At 51.8% G+C, this 13346-nt stretch overlaps 1 protein-coding gene across 1 annotated transcript in view; it reads left to right on the top strand.

The window, feature by feature from the left end:
- Positions 1-2995: 2995 nt before the first annotated feature.
- TSPOAP1 (TSPO associated protein 1) overlaps positions 2996-13346 on the top strand; it is a 64229-nt gene continuing 53878 nt past the window's right edge. The window contains exon 1 of the mRNA XM_056864970.1: positions 2996-3073. Coding sequence (XP_056720948.1) covers positions 2996-3073 — 78 coding nt within the window. The remainder of the gene's footprint in view (positions 3074-13346) is intronic.

Raw genomic sequence — 13346 nt, forward strand, 5'->3', positions numbered from 1 at the left:
TCTTATTCTTTGGGTCCGGAGAAGCAGCTCCAAGCAGAAATGAGCACCTGTCGAGGTGGTTGCCTCTACCTAGAATTGTACCCGATGGCACCCCAAGCAAACCATTTATGCATTATTGCATGGCTCTTTTTGGGACTGAATTTCTGGGCACTGAAAGGGCCTGTAGGGTCATCCCATCCTGCCAGAAGGCCCTTCTCCCTCCAGGGCTCAGCTCCTCCAGAACACAGGGAGCAATTAAAAAAAAAAAGTTTTTCTGAGCATGCACAAAGTGCCTATTTCTCTCTTCCTAATTACTGCTTGCTTTTGCCAAGCCGATCTGGTGTTAAAATCTCACCCGAGTCACAGACTTGCTGTAGGAACAATCCAGCAAATTATTTCAACTCAGTTGAATGGGGCTTTTTGGGGGGGGGGGGAGCTTGATTTTGCACATGTTTTCGCAGCAGTATGACCCACTGGATTCAATGGGGCTTACATTAATGTAAGCGTGCAGTCCTAGTTGTGCCTAACACTGGCCTAAGGCAAGCCATTTTTCTCTGGGCCTCAGTTTCCCATCTGTAATGTGGAGATAACAGTCCTGATCTTCCTTAAAGGGTTGCTAGGAAGGTCTTCCTGAAATCACCAACCAGCCTCTATCCCCCCCCCAACCCTTATCTTGTCGAGTTGTTGTGAGGCTCAAAGGGAAGGGCAGAGACTCATGCATGCCGTCCTGATTGAGTTGCTAACCCCAGTTTGGGAAATTCCTGGAGATTTGGAGGTGGAATTTCGGGAGGGGAGGGACCTCTGTGGGGCATGCCATAGACTCCACCCATTTTCTCCAGGGGAGCTGTTCTCTGTTTCCTGGAGATGTGCTGTAATTCTGGGATATCGCCAGGCCTCACCTGGAGGTTGGCAACTCTGCATCCCGGGCTCCTGATGCCGGAAGCGTGTGATGAAATAAAGGCATGAACGCCCTCGGCAAATGGAGGGCGTCAGAACAGCCCCAACATCTCTCTGCGGGAGTGGACAGCCCGGCGCCCTTTCTGCAAGGCTCCTCTGCCATTATGTCCAAGGAAGCTTCTGGAGGATGAGGGCGCGGATAGCTGGGGGGTGGGGTCTATGCTTTGCACGCAGGAGGTCACCTGTTTGAGCCCGGCGGGAGTCCCAACTGTGAGGGTTGGGGCGTGTCAGAAAGACCCTTACCAGGCACACTCGGGTGCAGCCTCCTGCATTGCATGCAGAAGGTCCCAGGTTCAATCCCAGGCAGATCTCTGCTTAAGCCCCTGCACCTGTCAGTGCTCTGCTGGGTGGACCCTATTAGGATAGGTTGGGGTGGGGAAGAGGCTCAGTGAGACAGCCTCTGCTGGGCATGCAGAAGGTCGCGGGTTCAATCCCAGGCGGTGTGTGTGTGTCTGCTTAAGCCCCTCCACCTGTCAGTGCTCAGCTGGGCGGACTTGCTGATTCTATGACCTTAGGCAGTTCATGAGAGGGAGGGTATGTTGCCCATCTTGTGGGCATGGAGCAGGGGTCACTGGGTGTGTGTGTGGGGGGGGGAGGTTGTGAATTTCCTGCATCGTGCAGGGGGTTGGACTAGATGACCCTGGTGGTCCCTTCCAACTCTATGATTCTAGGATAGGTTTGGGGGGGGGGAGGAAGATGAGGTTCAGCGGGACAGCCCCTGCTTTGCCTGAGTGAAGCCTCACATGAACACACCTTATTCTGAGTCAGACTATTGGTCTATCAAGGTCAGTATTGTCTACTTAGACCGGCAGCCGCTCTCCAGGGTCTCAGGCAGGGGGAGTCTTTCACATGACCTACCTGCCTAGGCCCTTTACCTGGAGATGCTGGGGATTGAACCTGGGACCTTCTGCATGCCAAGCAGAGGTTCTGCCACTGAGCCACAGCCCCTCTCCGTCGCTATCCAGGGTCTCAGGCAGAGGTCTTTCACATCACCTACTTGCCCAGTCCCTTTCACTGGAGATGCACAGGATTAGAACCTGGGACCTTCCGCATGCCAAGCAGATGCTCTACCACTGAGCCACAGCCACTACTCTGACCCATAGAAGCTCTCCTGAGTCTCAGGCAGAGGGTCTTTCCCATCACCTACCTGATCCCTTTACCTGGAGATGCCGGGGATCGAACCCAGGACCTTCCGCATGCCGAGCAGAGCCACAGCCCCTCTCCAGGGTCTCAGGCAGAGGGGTTTTCCCATCACCTACCTGATCCCTTTACCCGGGGTTTGAACCCGGGGCCTTCCACATGCCGAGCAGAGACTCTACACCACTGAGCCACGGCCCCTCTCCATGGCTCTCCAGGGTCTCAGGCAGAGGTCTTTCCCATCATCTACCTGCCTAGGCCCTTTACCTGGAGATGCTGGGGATTGAACCTGGGACCTGGGGATTGAACCTGGGACCTTCCGCATGCCAAAGGGATGCTCTACCAATGAGCCACGGCCCCTCTCCATGGCTCTCCAGGGTCTCAGGCAGGGGTCTTTCCCATCACCTACTTGCCCAGTCCATTTAACTGGAGCGGCCGGGGATCGAACCCGGGGCCTTCCGCATGCCGAGCAGAGACGCTACCGCTGAGCCACGGCCCCTCCAAGTGCTGCCTCAGTGTTGCCTCCGCAGTTAAAGACAGAGGGGGGGGGCGTTCCCTGGGTGCCGCCGGGCCGAGAAGCACGTGGGCGAGCCAGCAGCGCCGCCCTCCCCCTCCTCCCCCCTCGTCCCCCTCCCCTTCCGTCCCCGCACCGTTTCCACGGCAACCGGCCGAGCCCCCGTCTGGGCGGCGCGTCCCCCGTCCGGCGTCCGGAGGCAGCCTGCGTGGCGCGCGGCCGGGCCCGTCCGGCGCGTGCAGGGGGGGCTCGCCCCGCCCCCTCCGGCCGCCCCTGCAGTGCAGGCCCCGCCGCCCCGCCGGCGGGCGCGGTGATGCCCGCCGGGCTGCGGCAGGCGCTGCGGAGTCCCGCCGGAGGAGAGACCCCCTCGCCGCCCCCCGGGCCGCGGAGGGCAGGCGGAGCGGCGCGATGATGCCCGAGCCGCGCAGGAGCTGCCCGGCCCCGGCGGAAGGCTCCGGGCATTGCCAGGCGGAGGGCTCGGCACAGGTAAGGTGCAGGAGGAAGGGCGCTGCCAGAGCCTCCATGGTCAGCGGCAGTCTCTCTGGCTCTCTTTCTGCGTGCCCCAGGCTGGGGTGGGGGGAGGCTGGAGCCTTGCGGTGGTATCCTTGGGGACCGTGCACATTTGCATGCCTCCAAAGATGGAGAAGGACCATGCAGAAGGACCCAGGTTCAATCCCCGGCATCTCCAGTTCAACGGACTAGGCAGGGCGGTGATGGGAAAGACCCCTGCCTGAGACCCTGGAGATCTGCTGCCGGTCCGAGTAGACAATACTGATTTTGCTGGGCGGGGGTCTGATTCAGGATAAGGCAGCTTGCTGTGTCCACGGTCTCAGCCGTCGGGTGACGGCGCAATCCTTTGCAGCGTTTGCTCCCCTCGAAGCCCATTGAGATCCAGGGGCTTGGGGTGGAGGAACTCTGTAGAGGACGGCGGATGGGGCTTTAGCAGAGATCTAGCTCGGGGGCTGGTCAGCAAACCGCCCTGGCCAGGCGGAAGCCTCTGCTTGCTGCTACAACCCCCCCCCCCAAAAAAACCTGGCATGCCAGTTTGCATACCTCCAAAGATGGTCTCCTGTAAAACCAATGCTTTTCAGCCCTAGGGAGAGTCAGGTATGGCTGGCTCTTGGGAATGCAAAAACCAAAGGCGGTGTGGGGGGGAGGATGATGATGGCTAAATGCCTTCTTGACAGATTCCTGGCAGGGAGGTCTCATGACAGCTATCAGCCGGGAGGGCTGCGTGGAACCTGCATGCCCAGAGGCAGTCTGCCTCAGTGCCAGGTGGAAGGGGCAAGCGGCGTCCATTCTGTGCTCGGGGGCTTCCCAGAGGAGCCTGGCTGGAACGGTGAAACGCAGGATTCGATCCCCCACCCACCCATGCGCACACCGGGTGGTCTGATCCAGCAGGGCTCTTCTTCCATGCCTGATTCTCGTCCACGCCTCTTAATCGGCTCTCCTTCGCCCACCACGCCAACGATTTGCCTGATCAGTCCGTTTGAAACATGGCGTTATCGATATTCGCTCCCTCGTTGCCCAATTTCAGCCACCTTTTTTTAAAAAAAAAATCATTTGCTGCAAATTTGTCCTTGCCGGTAGCAAACCTGTGGCTGTAAGAAGAGATGCAGTAAAGTCTCCTCGTAGGCAGGCATGAAGAAGCAACCATTTTCCCCCCCATGCTCTTTATGAACTGCGGTGCTTTAAAAAACAAAAACAAAATCCGTTCTGTACGCACCCTCCCTATTGGGCTGTCCAGTCCGGGAAAGAGCCGGTGGTTAAAAGGGGTGTGTGTGTCGGCTGTGTGGGTTGCGTTTCCTTTCCATGTAAGCCCACGAGAGGAACATGCTGCAGTGAATCATCCCTGGCTTTCACATTCCAGGCTTCTAGTGTTTAAATAGACTTGTAAATTGTGGCTCGCCTACAGCGAGCAATCATTGATTCCAGGCGAACGAGACAGGGAAGATTCGATGTCACAAGATGGTTTATTTTGGTATGCAGGCTACTATGTTTCTCTCTCTGATTTTGGCACGCTGGCAAGAGTTGTTGGCTCATTTGGAAATCTCTTTTTTAAAGGATTTTTTGCCTGCCTTATTTCAGTAACCCTGTTCTCCAGCCCCTCCAAAGGTGGCTACACTGATTATCCCGACTGGTGTGCTAAGGTTTCAGATCAGGAACTCCTGCGTTCATGGATTATACTTTCAACCCTCATGCTCTTGGTTGTCACAGCTAGGGTGTCACCGGGTGCCACAGTTTCATTCATTCCTCTACAGCGTGTCACAGTTTCATTCATTCCTCTAAAGAGTGTCACAGTTTCATTCATTCCTCTAACGAGTCCGGCGTAGATGAATTGCGTCATTCCGTTTTCACCCTTACAACAGCCCTGTGAGGTAGATTAGCCAGAAAGAAAGCAACTGGCTGCCCCTCCTAGTCAGTTTCATTCATTCCTCTAAAGTCCAGCATAGATGAATTGCGTCATTCCATTTTCTCCCTTACAACAGCCCTGTGAGGTAGATTAGCCAGAAAGAAAGCAACTGGCTCAGGGTGCCCCTCCTAGTCAGTTTCATTCATTCCTCTAAAGGGTGTCACAGTTTCATTCGTTCCTCTAACGAGTCCGGCATGGATTAATTGCGTCATTCCATTTTCACCCTTACAACAGCCCTGTGAGGGAGGTTAGCCAGAAAGAAAGCAACTGGCTCAGGGTGCCCCTCCTAGTCAGTTTCATTCATTCCTCTAAAGAGTGTCAGTTTCATTCATTCCTTTAAAGAGCCCAGCGTAGATGAATGGCGTCATTCCATTTTCTTTCTCACAACAGCCCTGTGAGGGAGGTTAGCCAGAAAGAAAGCAACTGGCTCAAGGTGCCCCTCCTAGTCAGTTTCATGGCCGAAGGAGGGTTTGAACTCAAGGTGGTTTCTCAGTCACAGTCTAACCACTGTACCATGCTGCTTTCCTTCTTGATGGCTGAAGAGGAAGGAGAGGCTTGAGAGACCAACACCAAATCGATTGCTTTTTTCCCTTTCCACGGAGGAGGAACACAAGCTCGGTTTTGCATCCCAAAACAAGTGCCATGAAGCAGCAAAGGTCTCTCTGCGGGGCCAGAGGCCTTTTGCCTCGTCCCAGACTGCCCTGGCAGGGTCTCAGCCAGCAGATGACCGGAATAACAACCCAAGAGGCTGCAGGCACATGTTCTTCACACCTCTAGCTTTGGGGGGGGGGGGGAAATAGAGTTGTCATTTTTGTTAGAGATGAAGGCAGCTGCCTCCTTGCCCTGCCTGCTGGGGAATCTCTGAATGAAAGGGGGAGGGTCTTGTTTTGGGGGACGATGCACTGATTCCGTGCTGTTAAAAACAATGAATAGTGACAATGGATCAGCTTTTGACCTTTGTCCAGATTGGAGGAATCTCCTGTGAACGAGGGAGGGCAAGAGTAAAAGGGTTGTTTTCTTGGAAGGGGAAGTCTATGAACTTTGGTGCTTCAGGGTCTCCTCTGGTCTGGAGGATTTTTTGAACATTTGCTGCTGCTTACGGGGATTATTTGCCTTTGGCCTTTCATGCAGAGACGTTTCCCCGTAGGCACCCCTGCCAACTGCTTCAGGGCTTCCTTTTGATTATGCATGCCTTTCATGCCTGTCAGAGGTCGCCTGCCCCACCCTGCGTTTTGCCTGTGTTTTCCAGATGTTGTTTTAGCCAGAATCTGGAAAATGCGGGCAACATGCCCCGGGGAGAGTGAGACGACCTCTGACAGGCGGAAAAGGCATGCATAATCAAAAGGAAGCCCCAAAGGAGTCGGCGGGGGTGACCGCGGGGAGAAACGACCCTGCATGAAAGGCCTTTAAAAGAGGGAAAAGGAGACCTCAAGAAAAGGCAGATTCCCAATTGCAGAAAACCCAGGTTTAAATATCTCTCTGGGTTTATAGAAAAAAAGAATGCAGCCAGGATTATTTGCAGGGTTATCTGGGCTTGGCTAGAGTTGGCAACTCTGGGTCAGGCAATTCCTGGAATTTGGGGGTGGGAGCCTAGGGAGGGCGGAGTTTGGGGAGGGGAGGGAACTCAGCCGTGATGTGGTGCCATAGAGTCCACCCACCAAAGCTGCCCTTTCCTCCAGGGGAACTTATTTCTGTTGTCTGGAGATCAGTTATGATTCTGGGAAATCTCCAGGCCCCTCCTGGAAGCTGGCAGCCCTAACTCTGCCCCAGGGTTTTGTGAGCCTGTGAAACAAAATTAGGAAAGGCTTCCCGCGGTGCCCAGATGGTGGGGGTGGGTAAGTGGGTGGGCAGCGACGGCTACTGCTCCGCAGTATGGGTTTGTGAGTGTGCAAAGTGCCGTCAGCTCACAGCTGACTTGTGGCGACCCAGTAGGGGTTTCAAGGCAAGCGACTAACAGAGGTGGTTTGCCGTTGCTTTCCTCTGCATAGCAACCCTGAAATTCCTTGGTGATCTCTCATCCAGATACTTACCAGAGCTAGCCCTGCTTAGCTTCTGAGATCTGGGGTCTGCAAAGTCATTTGCCCAGGGCACCTGGGGTGAGTCATATGCCCCTAGCCAAGCATCATTCGTCAAAAGAGGAGAGAGCCTTTTGCCAGGAAAGCTTCCTTTTGTTGGCGATTTCAGATGTTTTTGTGATGTCTTTTCCATTCCAAATCCACCCAATGGAACTGGTGGACTCACCCAGATAGCCACTTCTCTTGTGGGCAGGGCAATCTTGATCAGAGGTGCTTTCTTTTTCATTTGTTGCGAACTGTAGGAGATGCCAGATTTTGTAGGAGCCAACTTGGAGGGAGGGAAAGAGGGATCTCTGCTCCTGGCAACCTGAGACTGATTTAGAGAAGTCTCTTTCTTTTTGTTATATAATACCATCTAGGCTCAATTGAACTCAGCAGAAACACAGAAGTCAGGATTAATTGAGGTCTTTGGACGCTTTAGCATTCTGGGGCTTTGTTATATGGAGCGGGTTTGTGGCCCGGATTCGGAGAAGATGGCCCTCGGGCACCACGTTGCCCTCCTGTTCTGGGTTTCTAGGACTGGCTGTTCTGAGCAAGGGAAGGGAAGGGAGGACTGTGCTTAGCCTAATTTGCTAGGAGAATGAGAAATTGTGCGTGAGAAAGGGATTGTGCCAGCTCTGGTGTCTTCCAAAAATAAAAACACAGAGCTGCCTTTCTGAGTAAGAGCAAAGGTCTCCCCAGCCCAGATTTCCTTCTTTGAGTGTGTGTAAAGTGCTGTCATGTCACAGCCGACTTATGGCAACCCCTGTAGGGTTTTCAAGGCAAGAGACTAACAGAGGTGGTTTGCCAGTGCCTTCCTCTGCACAGCAACCCTGGTATTCCTTGGTCTCCCATCCACTTACTAACCGGGGGCGACCCTGCTTAGCTTTTCAAATCTGACGAGGTCAGGCTAGCCTGAGCCATCCAGGTCAAGGCATCGCTTACTTTAGCGGTGGTCAAGCATCAAGGTTTGCAAATTGGCCATGGCTCAAATGTTTCTGCCTAGCATCTCATAAAGAACAGAAATACTGCTTGTGAACATGGAGTCCGAGGTCATATTAGCTCTATGGATTTGCCGTCTGACAACTGCTAGGCCAAAACTCTAACCACCACACCTCAACGATGCTTGAATAAATGGAATTATCTGAGTAGAAACCTCTTTGCCCTTGTTCCATGCAAAGGATCCGGAGGACAGTAGTTTGTTGATATAAACTGTGTGTTAGAGATCAGTGTCCGTAGCACCGTTAAGATCGGCATTCATGCAAATGGAAAGTTACCCCAGAAGAGGAAGTTGCTCAAAAATAAAGGGGTTTGTCAAAAAGGAACTTAAAATGGAGAATATTAGAGGGGGGGATTTTCAGGATGCTTGGCGGTTATTTAAATGTACAGTGACTGAAGCTCAGGTGGGGGTGACCAAAACTGTATACAGAATTCCAACTCTGGCCTAAATCTGTACAATAGCATAATGATACCTATGGCTGTTCTGTCTTCAGTCTCTTAATTACAGATAAATTGCCTTTTTCGCTGCATTGAGTTAACATTTTCATTGAGCTGTCCACCATTACTCCAAGATCTCTTTTCTGGTCAAGGAGATTTTGAAAGGTTTTTGACACTCTGTGAATTAACCTGGTTTCAGAGCCAGTGTGGAGTAGCGGTTAGTGTGCTGGCCCAGGCCTGGGGAGGCCTTGTTCTGAACCCCCACTCTGTTGTTCTTGGACCGGACGTGGTGTCACTCTCTCTTCCTCAGCCTAATTTACCTCCGAGGGTTGTTGCGAGGATCAAATGGAGGAATGGAGAACTGCCTCGGAGGGAGGGCAGGGTAAAAATGTGACGGATATTCAGTGGGGCATGCCCAGTGACTGGTGAAACAAACCACGCAAATTAAAAGAGAACCGAAAGCGGCGTCAGAGTCAATCGAGTGGCGTACAGTCAACAATGTTCTCAATAGCTTTTCTGTCCCCGTTTCATGGCCGCGAGCGCAGACAGAGCCGCTGTGCGGATAATATCTTTGCTGTTTGCCAGCATCCATTCCAGCTTGCCGGTTCGACCGGTTTGTGTCTCAAAAGAGGCGAACGAAATCTAAACCCCACTCCCTCCTCCTCCATGAATCGGGCACTCAAACGAGAAAGCGGGGTAGTGCCGTGACATCTCCAGCAGCCCGGTTTCCCCAGAACACGAAAGCAGCACACCCCTCCAAGACTGAATAGGGAAACAAATAAAGCAAACCCTCTCCTGTAATCATTGGGACACGCTTAAATCGGTCCCTACTGCAGTGCTGGTTTTACTTCAGTCTGTAGAGAGAGGTTTCGAATTGGATAGAGGACATAGCTCAGCAGCTTCCGACTTTGGTTGCACGACCAAGGTCCCAGGTTCAATCCCCAGCACTTGCAGGTTTAAAAAAAGACCTCAGGGAGCAGATGTGAGAAAAGATCTTTCTCAGCCTGAGATCCTGGAGATCTGGGACCAGCCAGAGGAAACGGTGCTGAGTTGGAGGGTATGACTATGTGTTTACTGTGTCTCGATGCTGGACTTGCTATCATGACTGTCAATTACCGAGAGACCTGTCCTCCACAAATTCATCTCCAAGTAGGGTTGCCAGGTCCCTCTTCACCGCCGGGAGGTTTTTTGGGTGGAGCCTGAGTAGGGCGGGGTTTGGGGAGGGGAGGGACCTCAATGCCATAGAGTCCAATTGCCAAAACGGCCATTGTCTCCAGGCGAACTGACCTCTATTGGCTGGAGATCAGTTGAATTAGCAGGAGATCTCCAGCTAGTACCTGGAGGTTAGTAACAAAATTATGACACTTCTGTGTAAATAATAGTGACACGAAAGGTAACACAGAAAGGCTACACAATCCATAAAGATGCGTGAAAATATATTATCTATCAGCAATATAAACACCAGCTTGCAAAATCATGTCCTTAGTACAACATAGTTGTGACTCAAACACCAGTATGAAATTGCTAATATCAGTTGTCCAATTTTTTAATGATCTTATTTCTATTCGCAGGTATAACACAGGTAAGTCCACCCCAAGATAGAAGAGGAAGACGGCCGTTTCAATTTTTCATCGGTTCCACTTCATGGACCTAAAGTATGGCATTAGGTCCATGAAGTGCATAAGTGCAATGCTGTAAGACAAGAAAGTAAGGAGAAGCATAAATGCATTATTAGGTCCATGAAGTGGAACTGATGAAGAATTCCTATGTTGTCCTATGTTGTACTAAGGACATGATTTTGCAAGTTGATGCTTATATTGCCGATAGATAATATATTTTCACGCATCTTTATGGATTGTGTAGCCTTTCCGTGTTAGCTTTTGTGTCAGTACCTGGAGGTTGGCAACCCTATCTCCACATCCTTTCCTAAAGCAGCTGCTGCGACATCTCACGGCCGCGAGGTTCGGGTTTGCATCGCAGCTCAGATTGCGTTGGTCGGTTGGGGTGTCTTGCCCTGAATAGTTGAGGATTTGAGCATTTAGCCCGGCCCCTGGAAAGCAACCCGGATTTGCCCGCTGCCTCGCTGAAGGAGCCCTTTCCAGCCCTGAAGGTTACCTCGCTCTTCCCATTAAACATCTGCGCTAGATTTGTAGTCTGCATGTGTCGGATTGAGTCATTATCCTCGGGACGCTCCCCTCTGTCACCGCTTTCCGGAATCAAATGGCCCGTTCCTGTCATGGAAGCCTCCGCCAATTAGTTCTCGTTATGTGAGGTTTGACCTTGGACGTGAAGAGAGCTTCGCCCAGCGCCTGTCGTTTCAAGAGAGAGCATCTCTTGCCAGTTTTGCAAATCGTAACAGGCAGACGAGAAGAAGAGTTGGAGGGAAACGGCCTGCCGGAGTGACGTTCTGACACCGTTGCTGGAATGGCGCGGGTCTGTTGTTACTGGAGTCGGGGCCTGCGTGCGCATGTGTATCGTGGTGAAAGTATTCCTATTTTGGTCCTGGTGATAATCTTCAGTTTGCTGCTGGATCGTAACAGGGATCACCACCAGTGGTGGTGTGGAAAGTGCCCTCAAGTCACGCCTGGCTTATGGCGTAGGGTTTTCAAGGCAGGAGACATTTGGAGGTGGTTTGCCATGGCCTGTTCCTCTGTAGCCATATAATATGAAGCTTGCTAGATCAGATCTGCTCTGACCTGGATGGCCGAGGCTAGCCTGATCTCGTCAGATCTCAGAAGCTAAGCAGGGTCAGCCCTGGTTAGTATTCGGATGGGAGACCACCAAGGAAGACCAGGGTTGCTGTGCAGAGGAAGGCACTGGCAAACCACCTCTGTTAGTCTCTTGCCATGAAAACCCCATAAGGGGTCGCCATAAGTCGGCTGCGACTTAAAGGCACTTTACACACACAGGTCAGATCCAAAGCCCATCTAGGGAGAGCACCCAGTTAAAAAAAAAAAGGCTGTCCAGATGTTTCTAGAAATCCCGCAAGCAGGGCTTGAAGCAGTGTCCCTCCTTCAGTGTTTGGCTTTCTCCCAGTATCCAGAGATATACTGCCTCAGTACTTGGAGGTTCCATTTCTAATTGTCATGGCTAGTAAACGTTAAGCACGGTCTCTGTTGGATCAGATTGAAATTTCATCTAGTTGCCCGCAGTGCCCCCTGAAGGCTTACCATCTGAGCATGGAGACAAAAATCTCTCAGTTGTGGTCCTCCATTAATGGCATTCACAGGTAGACTGCCTCTGAACAGGGCTGAAGGGTTCCACTTAGCCATTGTGGCTAATGACCATTGGCAAACCTGTGCTTCAACCTGAATTGGTCTAACCCTCTTTTAAAGCTGTCTAAACTTATGGGTGTCACCCCCCTCTTGCAGCAGAGAATCCCACAAGTGAATTAAGCATTGCGCAAAGAAGCACTTCTTTGATTGGGCTGAATCTACAGCCCCCCATCTTCATCAACAATGCCCCTGAGTTCTAGTTTCATGACAGAGGGAGAAAAAGTTCTCTCTACCCACTTTCTCCACCCTGTGCATCCTTTATTGTCTGGTGTTTCTCAGTGGTGAGAGAGAGGCACTCGGCACATGCTCAGAGGTGCCATTGAGATTATGACTGCCAAAAGCTGGTTTGTGTGATGGATGAGGAGTTGGCAGAAGGAAGATGCTTGCTTATGGGTTACTGTTACTTGCAAAAGGCCTCAACAGTTTGGGACCGAAATATTTACAGGACTGCCTTCTCCAATGTGGACCTACCTATCAATTCAGATCTGTTTCTGGGGCCTGCTTTGCATGCTCTGGCTTGTCAGAAGAAAGGTAGGCGAATGTCAGAGACAGGGTCTTTTCTGTGATGGCACCTCAGTTCTGGATTTCTTCCCCCATGGAGACTCACCTGGGGCCAGGCAAAACTTTTATTCCCCAAACTTTGTTAACTTCTGACATTATGGCTGATTTGCAGTACAGTCCTCTGCTGAGTTGACCCAGTCTAAACCCATCAGTTTCAGTAATTTTAGACTGGAGTAATTCATTATAGGATTGCACCGTAATTTGTTTAAAACAGCTGTTTTTATTGACGGTTGTGCTGGTGTTTCAGGATTGAGCACTTCTGGGGCTATAAAAAATGGTTGGTCATATCACTGGTTGATTTTTATTGTTTTTGTTATTAATTAATGATCATTTTGGGTCTTTTCTTGCTGGAAGCCTGAGCCGTTAGCTGAACACACAGACTATAAATCTCTTAGATGAGTAAATGTTGAAAGGGCTCCCAAGTGAGGCACAGGATTTCTTCTTGCCTTGTGCACAGAGATCTTCTGCTTCTCCCTGGCTCTGGCAAGGCCCCTGCCCACCCCTGTCGTCAGGGGTGGGAGCCCCTGACCAACTCTTCTTCTTCTAAATGGAGGAGAGAACGATGTACGCTACTTTGGGTCCAGACTGGGGGGGGAAAGGAGGGGTACAAATGAATTCATTTAATTAATTGATAGTCATGGCTGAAGGAAGAGGCTGAAGGGGGAGGGGCTGTGGCTCAGTAGTAGAGCATCTGCTTGGCATGCAGAAGGTCCCAGCTTCAATCCCCGGCATCTCCAGTTAAAGGGACTGGGCAAGTAGGTGATGTGAAAGACCCCTGCTCTGAGGCCCTGGAGGGCAGTCCAAGTAGACAGTACTGACCTTGATGTTATGTGGGGAGGGGCTATGGCTCAGTGGTGGAGCCTCCGCTTGGCATGCAGAAGGTCTCAGGTTCGATCCCCTGCATCTCCAGCTAAAGGGACCAGGCAGGTAGGTGATGTGAAAGACCCCCGCCTGAGACCCTGGAGAGCCACTGCCAGTCTGAGTAGGCAGTACTGACTTTGATGGACCGAGGGTCTGAT

The sequence above is a fragment of the Euleptes europaea genome, chromosome 19 (genome assembly GCF_029931775.1).
Source record: "Euleptes europaea isolate rEulEur1 chromosome 19, rEulEur1.hap1, whole genome shotgun sequence".
NCBI classification, from domain to species: domain Eukaryota; kingdom Metazoa; phylum Chordata; class Lepidosauria; order Squamata; family Sphaerodactylidae; genus Euleptes; species Euleptes europaea.